Genomic DNA, 27,259 nt, shown 5'->3' with positions numbered 1-27,259 from the left:
GAGGGGAAGGGACCTCAGTGCTGGTCCCAGGAGCCACTCACCCAGGTGCCTATGTGCCTTGTGCACCATCAGGGAAGTTGCCAAAGGAGGCAGTCAGACGCTGGGCTTGGTCATAGCTGGGCATGACTAAAGGGCTCCAGTGTTGGCTCCTTAAAGCTCTGGAATTAGAGACTTTCTAGCCTCTACTTCCCTCCCTACCCCAACTCTCTCAGGCTTGAGCTGATTCTAGCTCTTCATAGAGGTTGAGAACAAAGGCTATTGCCATGGGTTTCACCCCATTAAGGATGAGCTGAGCCAGGAAATAGGAGTTTCTGGTGGCCCAAGAGAAGTCTGGCTGGCATGTCTTCAGCTGGCCTAGTGGGTTGCAGACAGTGAGATTCTTTCTGAGCCACCTTGGGTGCAGTCAAGTGCACTATGAGTCTACAGAATGCCTCGAGGGTTATGCCACAGAAGATTCACCCACCCCACTCAGTATTCTTCCAGGAAGAAATCAGAGGGAACAGTTTATTTTATGACAGGAAGGATTTAGGTTAGGAACCAAATAACTTCCTGTGAAGATAATGAGGCGCCAGGATAGATTCCTGAGGGCTGACAGTGGGAACTCCTCAGGTAGCAAACCCAAGGAGCACAGTAGTTACCCACCCATCCACCTGCAGGGAGGGGAGTGGTATCGTCACTTCTGACCACACTAATATTGTGACTCTTGGCTCCTACTTTGCAGCGAGATCTCGATTTCACAGTAGACTTGGACTTCAAGGGACAGCTGTGTGAAACATCTGTATCTAATGACTACAAAATGCGTTAGCACACGTGGGATGCTGCAGAGAGTGAGCAAGAAAACATTCCCACCTTGATCTGCGGCACTGTGACAAGGAATACTGTTTGCAGGACTACACACTGAATATCAGAGGTTTAAACTCTGCCTTGAAGATTGGGGAACTCACCAGGGCTCCCATGGGCTCTGACACTGGACAGGTGGCCTCTGGCTCCTCAGCTCTGCTCTGTGAGCCCTTCACAAAGGCTTTGCTGTCGCTGATCAAGAGTGACCTCGTGGCTGGGCCTGGGGACAGAACGTACCCATGTATCCCCATTGTCCTCCTGTACTGTGAATCTCCGGATCTTCCAAGTTTTGCATGCTGCAGGCATCTAGGGCAGATCGCTTCACTAGAACCTGGAGGCTAGTATCTTTGATAGCATAAGCCAGATTCTGTCTGTTAAGTGGTGTGTGGGTGTGTGTGTGCATACCGCATATACAGTTGTTTATTTACCCACAACACTGTATATGCACGCACTTACAACCACTGGGTTCACCCATGTGTTCATTCAGGGCGTGTGTGCGCACATGTGCATAGAATATATATTACTCTCAGAGGAGATCTTGTGGCTTTCGAATAGGACTTTGTTTTGTGATTAGCTCTCCCCTCCCCCATCCCTTACCAGGTGTAAGCAGCTATGAAACGTTCTCTGTACTAGCTCTGGTCTCCTTTTGACTAGACCATGGCTCCGAACCTGAGCATAGTACCACGTACTCTGTGGGCGCTCAATAAATGCACATGACAGTGAACCAATGGGATGGCTGTGTTCCTGGTGCCCTAGGATTGGGAGGGCTGGGCTAGGATGTCAAAGGCCATAAGGAACAGAAGTCAAAGGAGCAGCACCTTGGTTGCTCCCTGCTCCATAAAGGTAAGGTCCTCGGTAGGTGTAGCTGTGAAGTCAAGACTGGCTGAAAGGCACCTCCCTATAGACTCTCAGGGGATAGGAAGAGTGTTCTAGAGCAGGGGTGGGAGGGCATGAGCTAACCAAGAGTGCTCTAGAAGCGGAGGCCACATGTAGCCTAAAGGGCAGCCAAGGTTGGGAGTAATCCATGATGTGCATGCTGCTGGGAGGGCCAGGAGAAAGCAGGAGATGGTGGCTGAGCTTGTGGTCCTGAATCACTGGGCAGAGACTGGCACAGGGACTGAGGGAAAGGCTAATAGGCCAGTGAAGGGACATTTCTTGTGTAGGATGCTGAGAGTTTGCAGCACCACACAAGGTGTGAATGATCTCGTCACTGCCCCTCACCTCTGGGCCAAGGTCTGGCCTGGCCTGTCACCTTGCTCATCAGCAGGAGCCCACCCATCTTGAACAGACTTCCCAGTGAGCTCAGGCAAAAGCCATTTGGTCCTTGAGGTGACACCCAGTTTCTCATCACAGTTCCCTTCCTCAGTGTCATTGGTAAATCTATAGTCCTCTCAAGTTCTTCATCCCTGCCACCTCTAAGATTTTAGACTCTATTCCTATCATGGAGAGGGCGGAACCAGATGAAAGACTTCTGTGACTGGGATTGGCTACAGAGGAAAAGGATGGGATCCTCACCTGTGGACAGGGACCCAGGCCTAGCTGCCTTGAATATTCAGTTGCCAGGTAGCATGCGGGCCTGCCTCTCTGGAGTGGGGGAGGAAGGGGCCAGACAACTGGGCCATAGGGGTCTAGTCCAGTGGTGCCTTCAACACAGTGTGGACCTTGGGCAACTCACGCCACATTCTTTGGTGTCAGCCTTATTGCCATTGCAACAAGGGAGCTGGACCATGTGAGTGTTTTCCACACTGTGTCCTGGGGGCCCCTCGGGCTTGTGGGAGGTGCCAGGGACAGGGTGAGCAGAGCTCTGGGTCTCCCCTCCCCACATTAAAAAAAATAATTTTTCATTTCTGTTTTTATTTTCTTTGGAAAAATAATTCTACCATGGAAAATAAAAATAAAGAAATGAAAAGGAACCAAGACTAAAATCAAACACCTTCGGAAATGACTTATGTAGGTGACTTGAAACTCCACCCGGCCCTTATACTCTGAGGCCAGTACTATCTTTGACCCTCTCTCTTCCCTTCCCATCTGCCCACCAGGCCTGTGCAGTTTCACCTAAAGCTTTTTCTGCAGCCCAAAAGGGTGTTGGGTCTTAGCTAGGTATCCAACCCCTGGCCCAGAACCACATTTTCACTTGCCTGCACCTTTATTCCTGCCCTCCACTGGCTCTAAAATATTCTCTCAGGAACCACTGTCACTCAGAAAGGGAGACAGGCCTAAATTTGAAAAGGGGCCTCTCTAGGAGCACATAGCTCTGTGGATGCTGTGCTTGGCAGGCGAGTGGATTTCACTTGCCCCTGAGCCTGGTGCTTTTGTGCAGTGTACACACTGCACAGTGGTACTCAGAGGCCCTGAGAGAAGCAGGCTGGGCTTCTTGCAGCCCCTGTTTCCACTACAGACCTCTCCAGGAAACTTCTAGCCTTAGTCCAAGTGCGGTTACAGAATCTCCCTAGCTAGAAATACAATGTCCTTTGCCAGAACTGGTGAGGTGTTGTGATTTGTTGGATTTGGTTATTCTTTAGCTTTGGAGACAGGCAGCCTCACCTGTGTCACCCTCTCCCCTGCAAGAGACAGTCCAGGGTCTGGGAAAGCAAAAGGGCCATTTAGAGGAAGTGGTCTGGCTGACAGAGCCCAGGATGAAAGGATGCAGAGGAGGCCCTGGCTTGCCAGGGGGTGGGTCTCCTGCGGATGATAGTGACCTTAAAAATGATAACTGACTTTAGTAGCAGTGGCCCCTCCCTTTCATCACTCTCTGGCATCTACGTACTTGTTGGCTTCCCCAAAGCCCTGGGAGTTAGGCATGAGGTGCTCCCCACCCACATTGTAGCTGAGGAGCTGAGGTGCTGAGTCCCGGGAGGAGGAGGGGAGCTGAGGCAGAGCTGGGCAGTGATGAGCCCGAGTCCAGCTCAGCATGTCCTCTGCTGACCATGCTTCTTCCTTTAAACCTCTGGCCAGGAGGCCTCTCATTGGACCTAGAGAAAAATAAAGTGAAAATCATGTGGTGCTTTTTGTTCACACGTGTTAAACAAGAAAAAACAAGAAGCTTCAGAGGGGACAACAGTGACTGTGCTAGAAGAGGGAAGGGGTTTCAAGAAGACCTGGGGTGGGGTCCCCAGCGGGCATTCTAGGGAGACCCATCGGTGGGTTTTCACTGTGCTGGGAGTCAGGGAGCCCTGGATTCAGCCTAGTCTTGAACAGCAAGGCCCTCCAGCTTCGTGGAGAATTCCATCCATGGTCAGAGAGGCAAACTCCTACATTGCCAAGAGCCAGCCTGGATGAAGACCTCTCAGGGGCTTGGGTGTTTGGGACCTGCAAGCATCCCTGACACTCCTGCTGGCTGAGAAAAGGCCCAGCAGTCCTTAGGGCCTCTCCAGGCTTCAGAGGAGAAGAGGGTCATCTCACAGCCTGCCCTGGCCCTGGGTCTTCGGCCCCTGCCACCCCATGCCCCCTCTCTGTTCCTGGGCTGTAGGAGTGAAGCCTGGGAGGCTTGAGGAACAATCCCAGCAGCCCCTCCCTCCTGCCCCTGGGAACACTCCAGTGGGAATTATAATTTCTCTCTGATTCAGTGGGAAATAAGCAATATCTACTTTGAGCATCTTACGAATAGAAGTTAGTGTATAAGATGAGATTCGGCATGGTAATAGAGATGCTATAAAAATGACTTTACTTATAAAATCTGTTTGTGCCCCAAATCTGTCTTTCTTGTATTTTTTTCCATTGCCATTTAGTCCCCTTATGTCTCCCCCGCCCCCCGCCCCCCGCCCCCACAGTCACCACACTGTTGTCCACGTGCATGAGTCCTTCCCCTTTTGGCTCAATCCCTCCTCCCCCAGCCTCCCCCCACTTAGCTGTCACCCTGCTCTCCATCTATAAGTCTGTCTCTATTTTGCTTGTTAGTTCAGTTCATTCATTAGTTTCCACATATGAGTGAAATCATATGGCATTTGTCTTTCTCTGATGGGCTTATTTTGCTTAACATAATGTTCTCCACATCCATCTATACTGTCACAAAGGGTAAAATTTTCTTCTTTATTATAGCTGAGCAGTATTCCATTATGTAAATGTTCCATAGTTGTTTTATCCACTCATCTACTGATGGACACTCAGGCTGCTTCCATATCTTGGAAATTGTAAATAACACTACAATGAACATAGGGGTGCTTGTGTTCTATCGAATTAGTATTTTGGGTTCCTTCAGATATATTCCTAGAAGTGGGATCACTGAGTCAAAAGGCAGATCCATTTTTAATTTTTTGAGGCAATATTTTATCAGAAATATCTCCCCAGGCAATGGAAACAAAAGGAAAAATAAACAAATGGGACTACATCAAACTAAAAAGTTTTTGCACAGCTAAGGAAACCATCAACAAAATAAACAGACACCCCACAGAATGGGAGAACATATTCATTGATACATCTGATAAGGGGTTAATATCCAAAATTTATAAAGAATTTACAAAACTCAACACCAAAAACACAAACAACCCTATTAAAAAATGGGCAAAAGACCTTAATAGAGGACATAAAGATGGCCAATAGACATATGAAAAGATGCTCAGCGTCACTAATTATCAGAGAAATGCAAATAAAACCACAATGAGACATCACCTCACAGGTGCTGGAATGTTTTTCAGCCACTGTGGAAAGCAGTATGGAGATATCTACCTTTTGGGGAGTGCGGGCGAGGACTGAACAAAAGCCACTGGTGACTTTTTCCCTGTTGCTCTTATTCCTTTCTGGGGAACATCTCCCTTTTGTTTGCCCCTTCCCCAGACTTGCAGCTGTGTGGCCTCTTTTGTGGTCTTATTTGGGCTTGTTTGTACCTGGATCACTCTGTTCCTGCTCTGAGGTCCATTGCAGGCATGGTCTCTCTTCCCTACTAGACCATGAGTTCCAAGGGTAGAAATCTGCTTTCTTTTGCCTGTGGCACAGGTGGGAGATCCCAGGGTGATAGCTGACCAGTTTTATTCCTGTGGAACATGTCTAGGAGTGACTCTAGGACCACCAGCCTCCTGTCCCTCTGTCTGTGCCCTGGGGAGATGCTGACATTTTCTTTTCTTTCATAAAGCCACTCTGTGAAGGCTGTTTCCCCTTCCTCAGGCCCTACCTGGTTTCCTGTCTTGGCAGCCTTCCTCTCCTCTGGGTACCACACCTGGCACTCCATCTCCAGACCCAGCCTGGCTCCAGACCTCAGTAACAGGATAAAATTAAGCTAGATATCTCAGCTTGCCCCTGTTCTTTGGAGTGGTACCTGGCCAGGTCCCATATCATTGGGTATGTGCCTTGCCTTGGTCTCCTACTTTTAGGCCCAGCCTTGTTTCTGGAGCCCTCTTCCTCAAGACAGATTTTTCTGGATCCCTGCTACCTGCCTAGAGTATTGAATGATACCTCCTGCACACCTGGTTTCTGAGTGCCACCCAACCTGTAAGGTACCCTAGCTTGTTTTAGACCCTCAAGCTGTCCTATGTTGTGTGTGAGCCCTGACCCTATGGTCTTGTGATTGCCAGGATGAGCCTGACTTTGTGAGGATGGGTCACCTCCTCACACCTCTCTGACCCAGTCAACATGCCCAGCTCTGCATCCAGAGCCTCCCAGCCTGCCTTGTCTTGGCCTGTTGAAAGCAATTGGCCCATACTTAGCTAAGGCTCAGACACAACATGTTCAGTGATCAGAAGTCCAGCCAACAAACATTTATTAAATACTTAGTGGGTCCCAGAGTCTTAGTTGGCCTAGCAATGCAGCAGTATCAGCAAGCACTGTCCTTGCCCTCACAGCATGTACTGTCTGCTTGTTAGCTTTTGGGCAGGCCAGGCCTGCTCCTGCCCAAATACTGAGAAATGCAGTCCCTCGGCCATCACCCCCAGCCAACGCTGCTCTATTCTTTCCCACCCAGTGAGCCATCCGTTGACTTAGTCCAGCTCGGTGACATAAGCTGTGTCAGGGTAGGGGGTGTGGTGTGTTTCTTCCTTAGTGTCTCTTAGTCAATAAACCTATGAAAGGAGGAGAGTATGTCCCCACTATCTGCAAATTCCATAGGAGGGCCCAACCAATCATTTTCAGAGAAGAAGCCCTCAGACACATGTTGATCCCAGCAATAGGTCATTTCTAACAACAGAAATGAAAAGTGCCCTTCCCAACCACTGCATTGTGGCTAACACCTCAGCCTCAAGGGCAGCCAGAGCAAATTGGGCAGAGAAATACCCAAGACACTGGTTCACTAGATGCAGGCCTCTTGTTCCCACCTCAGAAAGCAAGTGACAGTCACAGGTCAACTCATGACATGAGGTTTGGAGCCAAAGGACCAAGTCAGATCCCATCACTGCTGCTTACTATGTGACTTTGGGCAAGTCACTACATATCCACGAAACTCAAACAGAAATAACTCAGGTAAAATGAAACTGTAAAGTACAATGGAAAATTCACTTACAATGCTACTTTAATAATACTTCTGCCCTGTATTTTAACTCTGTTATTGAGAAGCACATCTGATGCCAGGCCTGAGGCCTGTGTGCCTGGAAGGTGCTGGAACGCAGCAGGAGTTGCCACCACAGCCTCAGGTGGCCTCTGGCCAGCCCCCAGGGCCACTGACTTTGGCTCAGAGTTCAGGGACAGCACTGTAGGTGGCACACATGTAGAGTTTTGCAAAAATCCCCACCCTGTTCATGACTCTGGTTCATTAGCTCTTTAAGGCCTTCACAGTGGCTTGCTGAACATTAACGTCCATCTCCCAGCCCTCGGGCAGGTGACAACTGACTGGCATCTATACATGTGGTCTTTCATTAGAACCAAAAAAGCCTCAATTACTGAGATGCCACAGCCCTACCTGGAGCACTCTGGACAGGGCCTTGCCTTCTGACTCTGTTGACCTGCATTTCTAATCACAGGGGCATCCTGATGACCTTGAGGCTGAGCCTAGTGTCTATGTCTAGTGCCTGTTCACATCTTCTAAAGAAGAGTGGTAGTAATCCAAAGTTGACTTTATTTTGGAATTCAACAAATGTACCTTTCCCAGGAGAATTTTTCCACCTGTCATACTTGGTTTAATCAATATGTTGAGTTTGTGTGCTCTAGCACCTGATCTCTTTGATGGCCAAAGTTAGTAGCTCAGTAGCTCAGAAGCCTGAGGACCAGGCTGAGAACCTTATCTTGACTGCAATGATAGCCACACAGATGCTTGAGAGTTGTTGGCTATATTTAATAAGAAACAACCAGTCAAATCCCCATTGTCATAAATTGTCATCAGTCTGACAGAGGTATGAGTCACTATGCCATTGTGAGTCAAAAGGCATTAGAAGAGCAGAACAATAAGGATTCTTTTCTGTGCCCAGGGCAAGACCAAGCCCAGTTGGAACCAAGAGAGCTAAGTGAGTTGCTTCTCCGAACTTCCTCTATTCTGTTCATATTTCTCAGGGCGCTCCTGTTAGCAGACATTATGCTAAGCACTGGGAATACAACAGTGAACAAAACAGATGCCAGTTTGCTGGGGGAGTAGCCCCTAAACAAGAGTGATAAATATTATGAAAAAGAAAGTACAGAGGCTGCTGGAGTAACAGACTGTTAGGAGATCAAGAAAACTTCTGTGAAAACATGACCTTAAGCAGAAACTCGAAAAAGAAGAGGAGTGGAGGGAGCAGGAAGGGAAGGATGGCATGTGTTGAGGCCCAGCCCAAAGGAGTCTGGTGAGTGTGGCAGATCTGAAAATTCAAGAAGAGCAGAGAACAAGAAAAGGTGAGGGATGGGGAGGGCCATGAAAAGGGAGGCTTGAGATGCAGCCAGGGCCCATGGTCAAGAACCTTGTGAACAGTGTCAAGGAGACTTTTTCCTTGGGCACTGAGAAGACAGTACTGGCTTTTAATGAGGAAAGTGACAGGACAAGATTTGTATGCCACAAATGCTCACAATCTAATGAGCTCAATTTGGCAGTCATTTCCCCAAGAAAATGGCAATAGACTTAACCCATTGCCTACTTCACAAAATTAGCCACAGGAAAGATAATTGTAAAACTGTCAGAACCTCCAGGAGCCACTGGGGAGGACAGAGACGGAGGCTTCCTTGGGTGGCTGTTATGGAAAATGGCTTGAAAACAGATTGCTTTATTGTAACATTGCCTCATTCTCTAGTTGGGAATCTGCAAAGGGGCAATCTGTGCAACTCCGAGATCATTTGCATTAGCCTTTCTGGTGTCTTGTCATCCTGTCCTTCTCACAAGGACAGCTTCCTCTCAGCACAGAGGATGTTATTGTCTGGGAGGCAGAAGGTGGTTGGGAGGGCCTGGATCTGCATTTTAGGACAGTTCTGCTATCTTCCAGACCAGGCAGCTGTTTCCAGGGGAGCATAGTGCTAGGCCTCACTTCCAGTTCACAGACGTATACTTGCAGTGCTTTTCAGAGGCTCCATGGATCCTAATGGGTTTCTGATATTAAGACAATTGGTTTCTGGCCACGGCTGGTTAGCTCAGTTGTATAGAGCATTATGCTTGAAGCCAAAGACACAGGCTTCACATGCTCACTGCTCAGTTTCATAGTTATAGGTGATGCCTTGAAACTCCAGCCAGCCTTCGAGATAAACAGACCGGGGGCTGAAGCCTGGCTTTTCCAGCCAATGGCTCTGAGACCTGCAGTGAGTTCCTGGAGTTCCCTTTTCCTGTGTGACTTTTTCCCCTGTTCAACAGAGGTGATAATAACAACTTTCTTACAGGGTTGCTGTGAGTGTTAGGTGAGAAAGCCTAAGATGGCTGAGTAATGCACCCTTGTGTTGTACAATGCATGCAGCTACTTATAAATGGTAGTTTTCTGTTCTGAAAATGAGGGCCCCAGATGAGAACGTGCAGATGAGCCTGGGCTCTGCCAGGAAGTAAGGGAGGAACAACTTCAGCAGACTGTCTGGCCACAGTGGGTTGGAGAGCTTGCCTCGTGGGGCCAGAGAGAAAAGTCGAGATCTTCTGTTGCTTGGAAACAGTTCTAAAAGTGGCCTTGGAGATATCTGGATTAGAGAGGCTGCAGGAGGTCAGCACAAGGCCAGGGCTTGGGGTGATCTGAGGTCACTAAGCATGATTTGGCCTGAGGCCACCTGCCGCATTGGTGCAGAGCTCACACCTGGTCATGGCAGCAGGAGGAGTCCCATGTAACTGAGGACCCACAGTCACTCCAGAGCAGAGGAGTACAGGGCATGGTGGAGCTGGAGACTGAGTTCAAGCTCCAAATCTCCCACGCCTGGCTGGGTGATCTTGAGCAAGTCAGCCTCTCTCTGCCTCAGTTTCCTTTACTTGTAAACTGGTGGTAATCCTATTGTCTTTCTCAGAGGAAGGTGGTAAGCATCAAATGCTAGCCTAGGGTGAGGCAAGCATTCTGTGTGTTAACTGTTACTTCATGACTGCTGACCACAGCTCTGACTTAGTCCAGGCTGTTAGCTCCTCCAGGACTTGAACACATCAGCTCCTCTGAGACTCACACTGGCTCCCTGTGCCCCTGAGTGAATATCTGTGCCCACGCTTACCCAGCTTAGTATCAGCATCTATTTTGTGTCCATCTTCCTCCAGACTGTGATGTCCCCCTGAGGATGCAATGTTCCCACCCCCCCACCAGACTGTGATGTCTCCACCCCCCCTCCCCCCACTAGACTGTGTGGTCCTGGAGGGAAGGTTCTGTATCTCACTTAGGTGCACAGTTCAGTGTTCAGTATGGCCCTGGCCCATTACAGATGTTTTAGTAAACACTTGCCAGGTGAGCAGATGATGGCTTGCTGCTGCGACACTCCTGTCAGTTGCCGATCTACCTGCTGCTCCTACTCTGGAAAACTGCTGTGTGGCCTTGAGGCAGGCACTGTCCCCTTGGAGACCTCAGTTGTTCTCATTTACAAAATGAAGGTGATAGCTAACAGTGGTCTCCTGGCCCTCAACCAGCTTGAAGAATTTGTGATTTTCTAACTCTGCAGCTCCAAAGCTCATGTTTTATGAACTTGAACTCAGAACTTTCTAAGCAGATCTTGACCTTTTACAGGAGGAGAGTAGAACAGCTGCTGGGCTTTTGGAGGGGCAGGGATCATAGTGAGAAATAAAGGTTCGAGGAGGGAATGAAGTCCCTACCAGGACAGGAGGAAGTCTGGAGGCTTTGCCAATGAGGAGCCAGAGGAAATGGGAGGGCAGTCTTGAATGCCAGGCTCCTCCAGGCGCTTGGCTGCACTTTATTAGTCTGTGACTCTGCTAAAATGGGACTATCTCTTGGAAAATCATTTTAATAACTGTCAGGAAATGGAATTAAGGATGCTGGCTGCCAGCTGGTCAGGGCTGGGTGACTCTCATCCAGGCAAGGAGTTAATTTGGCTCTGTTAATATTGCCTATTGATTATCTCTGATTAGATTTTTTTTGTGTTTCATCCCCAAGTACTTCTCATGAGTGGGCCTTGAAGATGTGGGCTGCTGAGGTAGGGGAGGGTGGAGCAGGGAGTGTGGGTCTGGGCACATGTCCAGGTTCAGGGGGCTTGGGCAAGATGACCAGCAGATGGAAGCTGTGGGCAACCCATGAGATTGCATCTAAACACAGTGTGGCTCTAGCCCCAGACTTCATGTTCCCGAGCCAGAGAAGTTCTGGCTCACTAGCTTTGCTCTAGAGGAGGTCCTCATGCTCACTGAGCCTCAGTTTCTACAGAGAGAAAATGATTCATAGAGGGTGTTGTGGAAGAGACTCAAAACTCTCAAGTGCCTACATTGTGGGTTTTTTGTTATTCTCTCCCAGAGCACAAGCACAACCAGCTTTGATTATTTGTGGGCATGAAGGAAACTGTGGCCTAGAGGACTCAAAGTATTGGATGATACAAAACTTAATTTTATTTGCTTTGGAGTTTGTAGTGTATAACTTCCAAGTCCCCACCTTATTCTGAGAAATCCACTTTCCTAGGGCTCTCTGGATTTAAACAGAAAAAACTCAGTGTTTGAGACTTAATGACAAAGTATGGGGTGGGAAAGTATTGGGCAGCCTGGAAACACACTGGACTATGGGAAGGCACAGAGGGAAGGTTGAGATTTAAAATATGGTCTGGCTCATAGATAAACTCAGTATACATTGAGGGTTTAGGTTGGTTGGTTATGAGATTCTTTCTTCCTCTTCCCTCCTCCCACCTCCTGGCCCACTCTCACTGGTGTGCTCCAGTCTTGACCCCACCCTTCCACTCCACTCTCTATAAGCACAATTATAAATAGGACCTTGTGCCTCCATTGTTAAAATAACTCCAGTGGCTCCTTGTCACCTATAGGATGACATTGAAACTCTTCTAATCCAGGAGAGTGGCTCTCAAGTTTTGGCCTCTTTTGTTTATACCCCCAGTTCACTCTGGAAGCCCAGCTCCAGCCAGCCCCAGACTGCTCACCCCACCCTCTGTGCCAACCACACCAGCCTCAGTTTGGGTCCCCAAACTGGCTCATTCTCCTGTGGCCCTTCTCTCTCATTGGTATTCCTGACTGTTGAGTTATTCCATTTCCATCTTTGCCTGAGGACTTCCTCTTGATTTCACTTCCCAGACCATCATTTAATACTTTGTCAAAACAGAGGTGCTTCTACCCACCCTCCCTCTCCAAGCCTAAGGGCAACTTAATCCTGCTAATGTCTCACTTCCCAGAGTATTCTGTACAGTCTTTCTCATTTTCTGCCCATTTTCTAGTGTAACTCCATCACTGACTTTGAGTTCCTTCATTTCTATCTTATTCTTTTTTATGTTCTAAAGACATAGTGTAATGGCATGTACTCAAACTTTCATGGAAAGTATCTCAGGCTGTAAATGGTAGAACAATTGGGGAGGGAGTCAGGGACAATATTAAAATGGGTAAAGTATGAGGCTTCATCTGTGTGTGTGTGGGTTGTGTACCCAAAGACACATAATGATTCAGGGTAGCACTTCAGCCCCAACTTTCCCACTTGAGTGTAGGGAATCAGAAGTTGTCCGCTATCTACAACCTGTTCTTGAGAGGGTGTGCAGTACCAGGGAGGCCTCAGACTCTTGTTGGCCATCAGTTTTACTATTGACTCATTGCATGAACACAAACAAGTCACTGAAATGTTCTTAAAGAGTTCAGACAGAGGGAAGAGCATGGGCAAAGACACAGAAGCATACAAAAGCAGATTCAAGATCAAGAAAATTGCACACACAAGCAGAAGATTTTTTCACTCTCTAATATTACAGTCAATTATTGTTGTTGGTAATAATGTTAATATTAGAATTACTTCCGGCCAAGATGGAGGTGTAGGTAGATACATTTTGCTTCCTGGCACAACCAAAAAAAGTACAACAACCAATTAAAAAAAAACCCAGAACTGCCAGAAAATGAAACTGTATGGAAATCTGACAACCAAAGAGTTAAAGAAGAAACATTTATCCGCACTGGTAGGAGGGGTGGAGATGGGCAGCCAGGACAGAGAGGACATGCAGCAAGGTGCAGCTGGCAGACTGGGTGGTCCCACATTCATGTGTGGATAAACCTGGAGGAACAACTGTGGAGAGAGACAGCCTACACAACCCAGAGTTCCAGCTCAGGGACTAACGCCTCAAAACCTCTGGCTACAAAAACCTGTGGGGGTTGCAGCAGTGGGAGAAGCTCCCAGTATTACAGGAAAGTCCATTGGAGGGTCCTATGGGGTCCTAAAATGTAGACAAATCCACCCACCCAAGAATCAGCACCAGAAGGGCTCAATTCACTTGTGGACTGAAAGTGGGGCAAGAGCTGAGCAAGTGACATTGTTTCCTCTCTGACCCCTCCCCGACACACAGTGCCACAATGCAGCGAAGTGGGTTATTCCACCCTGGTGAATACCTAAGGGTCCGCCCGTTACCATGTAACAGTTGTGCCAAGACAAAGAAATATGGCCCAAATGAAAAAATAGATCAAAACTCCAAAAAAACAGCTAAGTGACAAGGAGATAGCTAACCTATCAGATGCAGAGTTCAAAACACTGGTAATCAGGATGCTCACAGAAATGACTGAGTATGGCCACAAAATTGAGGAAAAAGCAAAGGCTGTGATAGTGAAATAAAGGAAAATATACAGGGATCCAACAGGGAAGGGGAGGAAATCAGGACTCATATCAACAATTTGGAATAAAAGGAAGAAATGAACATCAAGTCAGAACAGAATGAAGAAACAACAATTCAAAAAAACGAGGAGAGTCTGAGGAACCTTTGGGACAGCTTTAAATGTTCCAATATCCAAATCATAGGGGTGCCAGAAGGAGAAGAGGAAGAGTTAGAAATGGAAACTTATTTGAAAAAAGGAATGAAGAAAAACTTCCCCAATCTGGTGAAGGAACTAGACATGCAAGTCCAGGTCGCTCAGAGGGTCCCAAAGAAGTTGGAACCAAGAAGAAACACACCAAGGCACATCATAATTACATTAGCCAAGATTAAAGATAAGGAGAGAATCTTAAAAGCAGCAAGAGTAAAGGAGACAGTTACCTACAAAGGAGTTCCCATAAGACTATCCACTGATTTCTCAAAAGAAATCTCACAGGCAAGAAAGGGCTGTAAAGAAGTATTCCAAGTCATGAAAGGCAAGGACCTACATCCAAGATTACCCTATCCAGCAAAGCTATCATTTAGAATGGAAGGGCAGATAAAGCACTTCCCAGATAAGGTCAAGTTAAAGGAGTTCATTATCCAGCCCTTATTATATGAAATGTTAAAGGGACTTACCTAAGAAAAAGAAGATGATCAAAAATATGAACAGTAAAATAACAACAAACTCATAACTATCAACAACTGAACCCAAAACAAAAACAAACTAAGCAAACAACTAGGACAGGAACAGAATCACAGAAATGGAGATCACATGGAGGGTTACCAGTGGGAAGGGAGAAGAATGGGGGAAAAGTTTCAGAGAATTAGAATCATAATTGGTATGTACAAAATAGACAGGGGGAGGTTAAGAATAGTATGGGACATGGAGAAGCCAAAAAACTTATATGTATGACCCATGGACACAAACTAAGGGGGAGAAATGATGGAGGGAAGGAGGAGGATACAGGGCAGAGGGGGCTAAAGGGGAGAAAAAATGGGACAACTGTAATAGCATAATCAATAAAATATACTTAAAATAATGGTAATATTAAACAATTGTTTAAAACTCTTTTAACATAATTAAATCAGAATTTCTGGCAAGAGGGGAAAGTAAGATTTTTGTTAATTTAAAATACTTAAAGATAAATGGAAATAAAAATATAATATGCCAAAATTTGTTGGATGTGGTTGGATTCTCTCCCTCCTATTTTCACTCTCCTTCCATAGTGATTAGGACTCAGTCTTTAGTAAGCTGGTGCCTCTGGACTCTGAACTTTACAGTGCTTCTTAGTCACCCTCCCCTTATGTGGGGCAAAATGACTAGAATGAGCTAGAGTTGGGTATTGCTACCCTTCCACATGGAAATCTAGAACTGGTTGGAATTGGGTATTTCCCTTCCCCCAGGTCAGTAAGGACCAGATAAAATCCCAGCAGGTGAGGCTCTGGTTACCTAGTTTCTCTTGAGGGCAGGTCTTGTTAGTAAGAACAGGATATTCTCTTATTTCAAAACAATTTCTACCTTCCCCCTACCAAAAGCATGAGGGTATTTTTCTCCAATATTGACTGTGAGAACCTGGTAGAGCTCCAAGAGTTAAAACTCATAAACAAATAGATCTCCCCGAAGACTTACCTACACTTAGCTTCCAGCAATTTGTCCATTGTAGTTCAGGTTTCTCCACCCTGGCACTGGTTCCTATGGAGGGTTTTGCTCCTGGTTTTCTGCTCTGGTAAATTGTGACTCTCTGTATTTGCCTGTCTATCTCTTCAATCTGAGGGGTAGCACTTGCCCTGGACCTCACTTCTCTCATGGATCTAAAAAGAGCTGTTTAGTTTCCAGTTTGTCTGGCTTTTTGCTTGTTAGGATGGAGTGGAAACATCCAGGTGTCTTACCTGTCAGACTAGAAACTGGAAGTCTCTGTGGGAAGTTTATCAATTATAAATTCAATCTCTTTGCTTTCTATAGAGCTATTCAGATTCTCTGTTTCTTCTGAGGTCTGTTGTGGTAGAGTTTTGTATTTCTGGAAATATGTCTGTTTTGTTGAAGTTATCTAATTTATTGACACACAGTTTTTCATAGCATTGCCTTATAATCCTTTTGATTTCTGTAAGGTTGATAGTAATATCCCATCTTTCATTCCTAATTTTAGTAATTTAGTAATTTAGTAATTTGAATCTTGTCATATTTTTCTTTTGCAGATTTTAAAAAATAAATTAAACAATTAAAAGTGGAATAACTGCCCTGGCTGGCATAGCTCAGTGGATTGAGCGCGGGCTGCGAGCCAAAGTGTTGCAGGTTCGATTCCCAGTCAGGGCACATACTTGGGTTGCAGGCCATGACCCCCAGCAACCACACATTGATGTTTCTCTCTCTCTCTTTCTCCCTCCATTCCCTCTCTAAAAATAAATAAATAAAATCTTAAAAAAAGTGGAATAACTAAAGAAATAAACTGGGTAATAATAAGGAAAAAAGGAAAAACTCCCCAGGTGATTCCAAGGGGCAGCAAAGGCTGAGAACATGAACTAGAACTGTCAGCTCCACTGTGCATGGGGCAGAGCGGTGCTGCTGTTCCAGGGGAAGAAGGCCTCCTGATTTCCACCACTGCAATCCCATAGCTTTTCATCTGTCCACAGATAGGGGACATGCTGTGGACCTTACTTATCAAGTCTCAAAGAGATGATGTTCAAGGAGTAGAGGGAATATAATTTAAATCACAGCAGAAGAAAACTGGGTTAGATCAACCAAAGTGGGCCAAAGCCCCAAGATCAGCTCCTAGTGAGTATGTGGGGGCAGACTAGGAGCCTCTGCTCTGACAGGGGCCTGTGAAACTCACAGGTGGATTATTGAGGGTTGTGGGGCTTTGAGGGTAGCAAATTGCCTTCCCAGAAAACAGAACACACAGAATTTGGAAGGCCAGCTGTGGTTGTCCAGAATGGCCAGGAGCCAGCACTACTAATTGACCTGAGACCCTGGCAGTCCCTCCTCTTGCCTGAGCCATAGTCTCCTATCTGTGACAGGAGGGAGTTTGGCCCCAGAGCCTCCCAACCATTGCTCAGGCTGCAAATTTCTTGCCACTGAGAGAAGACGAGGGAGGGAGGTGGAGTGAGGGGAGACAGACCTCGTGAATGAAAACTGCTCTGGGGTGGGGAGGAGCCGGAGGTGGAGGAAGAAGGGAAAGAGAGAGGAATGGGCGCAGAGGAAGTAAAATGCAGACTCATCTGCTTGTTTGTGTTTCTTGTGTTTAAGATGCTGACTTCTAGCATATTTTTAAATTCATCAGACATGAAAGGCTGATTTAAATAGACCCACAGTGTGAAGCTGGCAATTTCACTTGCCACAATGGAGGAGCTGGCAGGGTGCTGGTGAGAGTTCAGCACCTCTCCACATGCCAGAGAAACTGTTGAAGCCCAGATCTCTCTGGTAGACTTTTAGGCCAGGTACTCTTCCAATCATGATGTAGGAGCACAGGCTGGGGGCTGGGGGCTGGGGGCTTGAGAGCATGGTGGAAAGAGTTAGAAAGATAAAGGAAGGAAGGAAGGAAGGAAGGAAGGAAGGAAGGAAGGAAGGAAGGAAGGAAGGAAGGAAGGAAGGAAGGGAGGGAGGGAGGGAGGGAGGGAGGTGAGGGGAGGGGAGGAGAGGGAGGGAGGGAAGGAGGGAGGCAAAGTGGGGGAAGAGATAGAGCTGGAGAGAAAGTGGAGGATTAATAGGAAACTAACTAGAGAAATGATCTAGCCCAACATTCTTCTGGTCCAGGGAGGCTTCCTGGCTTAGCCCACCCTGACTCCTGTTACACATTATACTACATCGTTTCATGTCCATCTCAGTTCAAACTAGACTCTTGGGGTTGGTGGGGTAGAGGTAGAGCCCTTGTAATTCACTGTATCTAGTTTCTCATTGGCATTCCTAAAAGCAGAGTGTTCAACACTTCCAGTGTCAGAGAGCTCACTATGCAGTGAGGCAGCTGTGCTCACTAGGCGTGCTCGCTGGGACAGACAGCCTATTACATTGCTGGACCATGCTCACTGGGATAAGCTTCAGTCCCCTTGCTCTACATTTCCAGCCCTGTTTAATCACTCAGAACAAGTGTAACACCAAAGTCAGCCCTCCATAAACACAATATCCTGGTCCCTCTCCCACTCCAATCACTCCAATCCTTCTATGCTGGTTCCCAGTCTCCTTACCATAAATTATTACAATGTAAATCTTGCAAAACCAAAATATTTCTGGGTGTTAATGAATTTATTTCCTGCAATAGTCAATACAACAAAATTCCAAGAACAGCAAAAGACATTTGTCATTCATTTTTGTTGTTGTTGTTTGACACACTCCTACCAAGCAAGCCCCTATCTAGGGCCAGGCCAGGTGCTCCTGTTGGCATATAGGATATGAAGTTCCTGTCTCAGGGAGCTTATCTACAGGGGGAGTGAAACTCCTAAAAAGAAGTGTGTGCTGGGCAGGGGCAGAGAAGCCAGGAGCACTGACAGTCCCTCCCCAGTTGAGTGTGGGTGAGTTGGGGTTGGCTTCAGATTCTTTGGGGAAGGGGAGCTTGGGGATTGTTGTCATAACACTTTTGTGGCATGCTAACATATACTGTAGGTTTGTAGGTGTTTCTTCAGGTATCCTGAAGATCCAAGGGCCATAGGTAAACTCATATTCCTTTCCTGCTTCCTCTTCTCTGGATATAACTCAAGTCAAACATTGAACATCTTAGAGCCCAGTTATTGGGCATTGAAGAGAATCTGTCCTTCATTCATTCATGGAATATAAATGTTTGTGAAGGTTTTTTTAATGTATTGCAGTAAAATACACATAAAATTTACAATTTTAATCATTTTTAAATGTACAACCCAATGGCATTAAGTATATTCACAATATTGTGTGCAACCATGAGTACCCTCCAACTCCAGAAGTTTCTCATCATCCCAAAGTGAGTGCTTTATTAAACTGTATGTAAAGGTGGCTCAATTAGGAATGTGCTATATAAAGTCTTGATGGGGCAGCAAATACACCCATCCACTAACTCGTGTCTATTACATACCAGGCCCCAGTAAGTACAAAAATAATTGAGACCAGAGCCCTTCCATTGAAAACTGTGTAGTCTGCCATGCTGGTTCCGCTCAATGCCAAAGCAAAGTGGAGACATACAAAACATTTTTAGACAAAAATCTCTACTTGAAGGAATGCAAATTTTCCTTATTTTATTGGCCCAGGGAAGTGGGAGATGCTTTTACTTGAGACCCCAGTTTCTCTCAGTTAACAAGAAGTGTGGGATTTTCTTTTTCCTATTTTGTTTTGTTTTGTTCTCTTGTACAAATCTAGTAACTAATGTTTGTGTACAGATTGTCAGTTGACTAAGCCCTTTCCTCAGAGTTCTCATTTGACCTTCACACTACTCTGTGAGGACAATAGGGCAGAGAGCGCTATTGTACAGACTTGGAACCTAGATCATCACATAGTTCCAGGTTCTGCCCAAGGCCACACAACTTGTGGGGAGCACAGCTGGTTTCACACCAGGAAGAAGGAGAACTGGGTGGACAAGTATCTTTTTATGTGCAGAAGCATGAAGCCCAAGTCAAACCGAGTTGTTGAGCAGCCTGCAGGTAATGGATTGCTACTAGTGACAGCTATGGAGGCTGCAGGATGATGAGATGGAATGCTCTGATGGACATCACACTGTCTGAAAGGCAATTAAATTGCAGAAGCTGGAATGCTCCCCAGCACTTTGTCTTAAAAGCCAGGAGCAATACCTCATTTGAACCAGTAATGCAAAGCCCATGGGTCTACCAGGACACAGGGGACCAGTTGTCCAGCCTTTGGGATTTGGAGTTCAAAGGGAGTAAATGTACCAAGTGGTGGGCCTTGTTCTTGAGAAGTGATGCTCTGTTCTCAAGTGCTCCTTTAGGCAAACATTGTTTGCCAGACACTGATAACCATGAGGTGACAGAAATAAATTCTCCTGCCTCGGGAGCTCAGTTCAGTGCATTTTTCTCATTAGAGCCATGGGAGCAGAGTGTATAAATAGTCACCACACACTATCATTACAGAATGGCCTGGGGAGCCCATGGACCAGATATTGCATTGCTCCTGACACTCTTCCCATGACCTAGTGCTACACATGCTCAATGAATCCCAGTTCCATAGTCACATCACTCAAACATCCCAAGCTCCTTGAACTTCACATTTCAATTCCTTTTTCCAAGTTCAAAAAAATTCCATTCTCTCTGTCCATGTTCTTTGGGCATTTTTTGCTTAATAGTGTGGTGTTTTTATGTGTAGCATTTATTTTTATAGGTCAAATGGATCAAGCCATAACTCATTATGACAGCACAGGTCCTACCGGTCCTATGAAGTCCTCGTTTGTTGGGAGAGGAATATCCTGGTGCTATGACAAGGGCCTGTACCACTTCAGACTCAGATACAAAGCCCTGAGAGAGGGTCAATTCTTTGACCTGACTCAGCTCTGCCCCAGCATGACAAATGACACACCTCGCCAATGTTCCTCAGTTTCCACATCGATTTCAGGTCCTCTGGCAAGTGCCACATGGTTTCTCAGGTCCCATGTTTTCTAGCAAGGTTTTTTTCCTAAGTAGGACACTTCAATTTACTTGGCTCCATTGAACTATGTGAAAGGTAGAGTTATGATGGCCTTTGTTACTTCTACTGCTGATAATTAACACGTCTATTAATAGAAACACTAATAGATTTAGGAAGTGGGAGAGGCTTAGAAAGCTCCTATATTCTGTCAACCGTCAACCTCCCTCACCCCAGCATACATAAGAATGAAGAGAATAACCAATAATGTGAAATTCTATGAATTTTGACCAAAACTTATTAGAATTTGTATAGGTAATTTCTATTTCTTAGATGACAGGAGGAGAGATGGCAGTACTCCTAGGGCCAATCAGCAACAGGGCACTTAAGTCTTGGTTTTTGTATGCTTGTGTACTATGACTTGATTATTTTGAAGTCATTAAACTCCTTTTTTAAAAAAGTTTCTGATTTTCAGTCTTCCTCCACCTATGCTTTTTGAGTGAAGCTTTGTGGAATGCTTAGATTCTTGGCAGGAGAGGAAATTGCCTGAGGATTTCTGGCCTTCTTCTTTTCTGAGGAACTGGACACCCTTTTGGGCTTCTCATTTCCAGCAGAGCATACGTAGAGCAGCTCAAATGTAGAGGAGGGTTCTGCCCTGGCTGGTGTAGCTCAGTGGATTGAGTGCGGGCTGCAAACCAAAGTGTCGCAGGTTCGATTCCCAGCCAGGGTACATGCCTGGGTTGCAGGCCATAACCCCCAGCAACTGCACATTGATGTTTCTCTCTCTCTCTCTCTATTTCCCTCCCTTCCCTCTCTAAATAAATAAATAAAATCTTTAAAAAAATGTAGAGGAGGGTTCTGAGATCAGAAGAACTCCTGAGTTTCATGTCCTCCCTCCGATCCAGAAGAGAAGAAATACTTTGAGTAGGAGGTTAGTTGTAGGGCTAAGGAATGAGCCCAGAGTCCTGGCTATGTGGTGTGGAGTATGAGGAAAAAAGCAAGGATGGCAAGCAGAGCTTGATTCATGCATGACATCTTTAAAATTTTAAATCAGCTGTTTTAAATACATTCAAAGACCTAAAGGAAACAATGTCTAAAGAATTACAAAAAAGTATGAGAATAATGTCTCTCTAAATAGAAAATATCAACAAAGAGATATAAATTATAAAAATGAACCAAATAGAAATTCTGGAGTTGAAAAGTATAATAATAAAAATGAAAAATTCATTAGGGGATCTCAATAGCATATTTGAGTAGGCAGAAGAAAGAATCAGCAAATTTGAAGATAGAGCAATTGAGATAATCCTATCTGACAAAGACAGGGAGAAAAGAATGAAGAAAAATGGGCAGAGCCTCAGAAACCTGCAAGACACCATCAAGTATGCCAAAATATGCATAATAGGAGTCCTAGAAGGAAAAGAGGGAGAAAGGAGCAGAAAGAATACTTAACAAAATAATGACCAAACACTCCCCAAATTTGATGAAATCCATTGATCTACATATCCAAGAAGCTCAACCAACTCCAAGTACAATAAACTCAAAGAGATCCGTAACTAGACACATCAAGCAGCAATTCATCATATACAAAGGAGCCTCAGTAAGATTAACAGCTGATTTCTCATAAAAAACTATGGAAGCCAAAATCAGTGGGATGGCATATTCAAAGTAGTGACTGAAGCAGTAGTGCGTGTGGAGTGATAGTGGGAGCTGTAAACCAAAAGTTCTACATCTGACAGTTATCCTTCAGTCATTTCAAGATATACAAATCTGAAAAAGTTTGGCCCAGCAAAACTGCCCTACAAAAAACTGTACTGAAATAAAAGAACACTAGATAGTAACATGACTGACTCAACATGAAGAAATAAGGGGCACTGGTAAAAACAATTACCTAATTAAATATAGGAAATGGTATAAATGTATCTTTTATTTTAACTCATTTTTTTCTGTCTTATTTAGAAGACAACTGCATGAAATAATAACTATAAATCTATGTAGATGAGGACAAAATGTATAAATATGTAATTTGTGATAATCACAATGTAAGAGGGGAATGAAACTATACAAAAGCAAAGTTTTGTGTACCACTGAAATTAAGCTGGTATTAATCTGAACTACGTTTTTCTAAATGAGATTTTAATAGTAACCACCAAGAAATAAGTTAAAAAATATAGTAAATGAAATAAAAGGATTAAAATACCACACTAGAAAATAAATATTTAACACAAAATAAGTCAATAATGGAAGAATAGAGTCAATAATGGGGGAATGGAGGAACAAAAAAAGACACTGAAATATAGAAAAGAAATAGCAAAATGACAAGCATAAATTTTAATTTACTAATTACATTAACTGTAAATAGATTAAACTTTCCAATTAAAGGGCAGAGATTGGAAGAATAGATTTAAAAACATGATTCAACTATATGCTGTCTTTAAGAGAATTTACTTAATTTTTTAATTTTAAAGATTTTATTTATTTATTTTTAGAGATGGGGGAGAGAGAGAAACATTGATAACATGGGAAAGAAATATCTATGCATTGCCTCTTGCATGTCCCCAACTGCGGACTTGGCCCAGAACCCAGGCATGTGCCATGACTGGGAATCGAACCAGCAATGTTTCCGTTTGAAAGCCAGTACCCAATCTACTGAGCCACAGCCACCAGAGTAAGAATCACTTTAGATTCAAAGGCACAAATAGGTTGAAAGTAAAAAGATAGAAAAATTATATCACACAAACAGCAACTGACAGAGAGCTGTGTGACTATACTAATATCAGACAAAATAGACTTTAGACAAAAATTGCTACTAGAGACAAAGAATACTTTATAAAGAAAAAGGTGTAATTCATCAAGAAGACATAAACAATTATAAACACATGTTAGCCTAGAAACAGAGCCCCAAAATACATGAAGAAAACTGAGGTCTTTAAGACCAGTACAAGAAGAGAAGGCAGCTCTGACCCAAATACTTGACCCCCGTGATCTATTACAGTGCTTAATAGTCTACCACTAGGAATTCATCCCTTTGGTTTAAAGTTTTGACTTCCTTAGAGTTCTTTGTTAAAATATAAATATAGCCCTGAAGCCACCTATTTGCATTAACACCTAGACGAAATTGGTTTAAGATCCTTTGGAACGGTGACTTTTAGTGACAGAGGCAAAGGGCTGAGCCGTTTTTGATAGGCATAGACATGGCCTGGAGAGGGCCAGGGGGAGAGTAGGAAGGAGGGAGTCCAAGACTGGATGGAGGTATTGAGAATGGAGAAAAAGTACAGGATGGAGAGAGGTGGAAGAAAGTTAGGGTATCACAGAGAAACAGAAAAGATCCCAATGAAACTGTAAAGGAAAGTGAATGCTAACAATTAGCAAAGCAACTGGGGCGTTGGTTTGGTGCTAGAGCTCATGGTTTAGCAACTCAGGGCTGAGGGCAGAAGACACACCAGAAAGAAGCACAAGGAATCAGAATAGGGGAACGAGGGAAGAGCCAGGGATGGTGATGAGCACATGTCATTCCCAGGTAAATATCCAGGAGCTGGCACCAGGTTTGAACTGCCATCAGAGTCCTGGAGAACTACAGGCAGGGACGTTGAATGGACTATGGGTTGAAAGCTATAGGAACTGACTGGGAAACCGAAGGGAGAGCAGGGCCATGAGGCAAAACCAGATACAAACTCACCAGCCAGGCAAATGGGCCAGGCAATTGGGCACTCAAATGAGGTAGCGTGTGTGGGATTGCTCAGTTTTCAGGTAGATGTTTGGTGTTAGTTGGTTCTCATCTAAAAATGAAGCAAGGCAAAGGGTCTGGGCAGTAACTCAGCAGTGACAACAATAATAGCCCCTACTTGTTAGCACCAATTATGTCCTGGGCACTATGCTAAGTACTTTACCTATGATGCTTTATTTATTACTTAAAATATCCCTCTGAGGTTGACATTGAAACCTCCAATCTACAGATGAACATGAAACCTGGTGAAGTGACTTGCTCAAGATCATAACAGCAATGTAAATGGGATGGAGACAGGTTTTTTCTAATATGACTGCTACTTGTGCTGGGCTGACAGTCCCTGGGGTGACTTCAATCACCATGGTGGCTTAAAAGCAATGAAAGAGAAGGGGGGAGGGCAGCTGAGACCTGGGAACACAGAACTTCTCAGAGTTTCTCTGAGTCCCCATGCTCCATATTTTTTCAAGTGTGGTTGGAAAAGGGAGCAGCAGAGGCCTGCAACCCTTCCCAGCCCTCTCTCTTGGGAGCTTTGAGGATTCATGGGGATTTACTGCATGTGATAGAAGGCGAGGCACTAGGGGCATCCCACCCTGCTCTAAATCCTGAATTTACTTTTAAAAGGAAAAATGCAGCCCCGGCCAGGGATTAGGTGATTGGGGATAAATGCATCTATAGGCTTAGGGAGCCCAAGGGATGGCCTGCTTGCCCCACAAATCCCAATTGCCATCCCTGTTTTCCATCAAAAGTGGGACAACAGCTGCTGTCCTTTCTTCTTGGCTATCCCTACCTTCTACCCGCACCACACACACACACACACACACACACAAACACACACAACCAGTATTCACACAGCAACACACAGATATGAGAGGGCCATTTCTGGGTGACCCAGCCCCCATGCATCCCACTAATGAGACCTTCACTAGTGCCCTCTCTTAGGGAAATGAGTGTCTTGTGAGTTCCCCCTGAAATTTGACTGGGGGCCAGGATAGCTTAAGTTGGAAAACAATCATGTCATCATAAGCATTCTGAGAGGACAGAGCCTAAAGCCTCAAATAGCTCACCCTTCATTTTATTGATGACATGGACACCCAGGGAGGGAGCTGGCTTGCCCAAGATCATGGAGCATCTCCTGGTGCTCATTGCTGGTTTTCATTCTCACCCTTCATGGGCAACCTGGTGCCTACGAAGAAGGGCTGGATGACACAGAGAGAGAAGTCTACAAGAAAGAGGTAGGCACTCACCTGGTGACCCATGGGGCTCTGACCCTTTGTTGGGGGAGGCTTCAGGGAACAGCCTTGGGAACTCTGGCCCCTCCCCAGCTTGGATGCCTATGTGCACTTCATCACCCACTCTCCTTTGGGGGCCCGGGAGCATAGCCTAAGAATGGTGATTGGCAGGGATCTTTATGGTCTTTTCATCCAGCTTCCTACCCAGGGCAGGAGTGCCCTCCTGAGCCCTGCTGACAGCCAGGGAGTGATGCTGGCACCCTGCCCTGAGCTGGGAACCCACCAGCACCAGCTGCAGGAACCACCACAGGCCCAGGTTGGTCCCTTAGTCTGAAGGCCCCATGCTGCTGTAGTCACAGGGGTGCCAAGGCCGGCAGCGACACTCTGTCCACAAACAGCAACAAAATGTCACCATCAGAGCCATACTTTATTTTTTTAAATAGTTTTCTGAAAAAAAAAAAAGATGAAGTCAGTAACTATGGATGTGATGTTGGGCCTAACCGCTGGCATGTCAATCTACCCTGTTAATCATCATGTACCATTTTTTCAAAGAGCTATTTTGAGAAACATTTAGAAAATGGCTTTACATAGCTACAGTTTATTTATACCCTCCAGAAATGGTCTTTCTTTTGAGCAGCAGATGGGCTTTCCCCCCTAGTTTTCTTTTCATCTCTGGAGGTTAGGCAGCATGTGAGCCCACTCCCTAACCCCAGGCACACATTTATCACCCCCAGGCCACCTGGGAGTTCTGCCTGTGGGTGGGTGGTGAGGAGTAAAGGCTGTGGGTTCCTTGTAAGGCACTGTTCCAGGGAACCCACTGGGGCAAACACCATAGCCCTGTGGATGCTGAGAGAGGCTGGGCCCTGACGTCTGGGAAAGAACAGGACCCCTGAGGGTGGGGAATAAGATATGGGTATCCTGGTTTGCTCCCCTCAACACCATGCAGGTATCTTGAGGTCCATGAAGCATATGCCAAGAGTGTCCCATTGGCATCCAGAGAACAGGAGCCATAGCCAGACCAACCACCTTGGCATTCATTGCCTAAGTGCCATATCTGTGGCCTGCAGGAAGCAGCAAGTCAGCCCTGCACTGTTACCGTGGCAACTGCAGTGCTGAGGCTCCTAAAGGCAAGGGTGGGGGAGAGAAGGGAGGTGGAGAAGGCACATGGTGGCTTTTCTGGAAAAACCCATCTGTTTCTTCTTCCCAGGAAGTCAATCTGGAAGGGTGGGGGGAAGAAGGGAAAGAATGGGCATCTGGGGTCTAGAGAAAGTAGGGCAAGAAAAGACTCCAAGATGCTCCAAGAGCAGCTTTTTTGACCAGAGGTGCTCCCCTTCTTTATGGGGGAGGACAACGGTCTGGGCTGGCCTTGGTAGGGGCATCTGTGCAGGAGCCATGTGCTGGATTCATTGTAGGTCCTGTGAGCCCAGGCCTGGGTGGAGCAGACCTGGGAGGTGCCTATCAGCCACAGCAGGTTTTCTTCTTGGCAGGGCGATCAACCTGAACGGTGTCCTCTCTCACTGTGTCTTCTTGCTCCTTGAGGATCCTGGCAGAGTGGAAGGTATACTGTCAGGGTCATAATGACAGACCCCAGCCTCACCAGAGCATCAGAGAGAGTATTCCAAGTCTCTCTCTGGGGAGTACAAGTACATAACTATAATTTGTAAAGCCCGAGTTTAGTCAATATGGATCCTTCACACCTCCTCCAGGAAGCCTCCCCAAACACCTAGGTGTTGTAAGTGCTCCGATGGCACTTTGACCCTTCTGTTATAGCCCCATCGGTCCTGTAATTATTGAAGGGGCTGCTGAGAGCAGAGACTGTATCTTTTATTCCTGCGTCTCTGCAGCCTATCACAGTGCCCAGAACACAGTATAGGCTCAGAACATATATTTCTTACT

The 27,259-nt window shown here is 45.7% G+C and overlaps 2 protein-coding genes across 8 annotated transcripts in view; one reads left to right on the top strand and one right to left on the bottom strand.

The window, feature by feature from the left end:
* Positions 1-2,383, top strand: part of PRMT8 (protein arginine methyltransferase 8) — a 91,885-nt gene extending 89,502 nt beyond the window's left edge. Inside the window, exon 10 of the mRNA XM_045830573.1 lies at positions 722-2,383. Within this exon, the coding sequence (XP_045686529.1) occupies positions 722-805 (84 nt within the window). The 3' untranslated portion in view covers positions 806-2,383. The remainder of the gene's footprint in view (positions 1-721) is intronic.
* A 382-nt stretch (positions 2,384-2,765) lies between these two features.
* Positions 2,766-27,259, bottom strand: part of CRACR2A (calcium release activated channel regulator 2A) — a 162,228-nt gene continuing 137,734 nt past the window's right edge. For 6 of the 7 annotated variants that reach the window (XM_045830542.1, XM_045830543.1, XM_045830544.1 and 3 more), the window contains one exon: positions 25,785-26,906. In XM_045830542.1, the coding sequence (XP_045686498.1) occupies positions 26,822-26,906 (85 nt within the window). In that variant the 3' untranslated portion in view covers positions 25,785-26,821. Of the gene's footprint in view, positions 3,813-25,784; positions 26,907-27,259 lie in introns of those variants that run through there. The other variant, XM_045830547.1, reaches the window with a different exon arrangement.

Source organism: Phyllostomus hastatus, unplaced genomic scaffold, assembly GCF_019186645.2.
Source record: "Phyllostomus hastatus isolate PE091 unplaced genomic scaffold, TTU_PhHast_1.1 phas_contig_152, whole genome shotgun sequence".
Lineage (NCBI taxonomy): Eukaryota > Metazoa > Chordata > Mammalia > Chiroptera > Phyllostomidae > Phyllostomus > Phyllostomus hastatus.
This window is presented reverse-complemented; position numbering and strand designations above follow the sequence as displayed.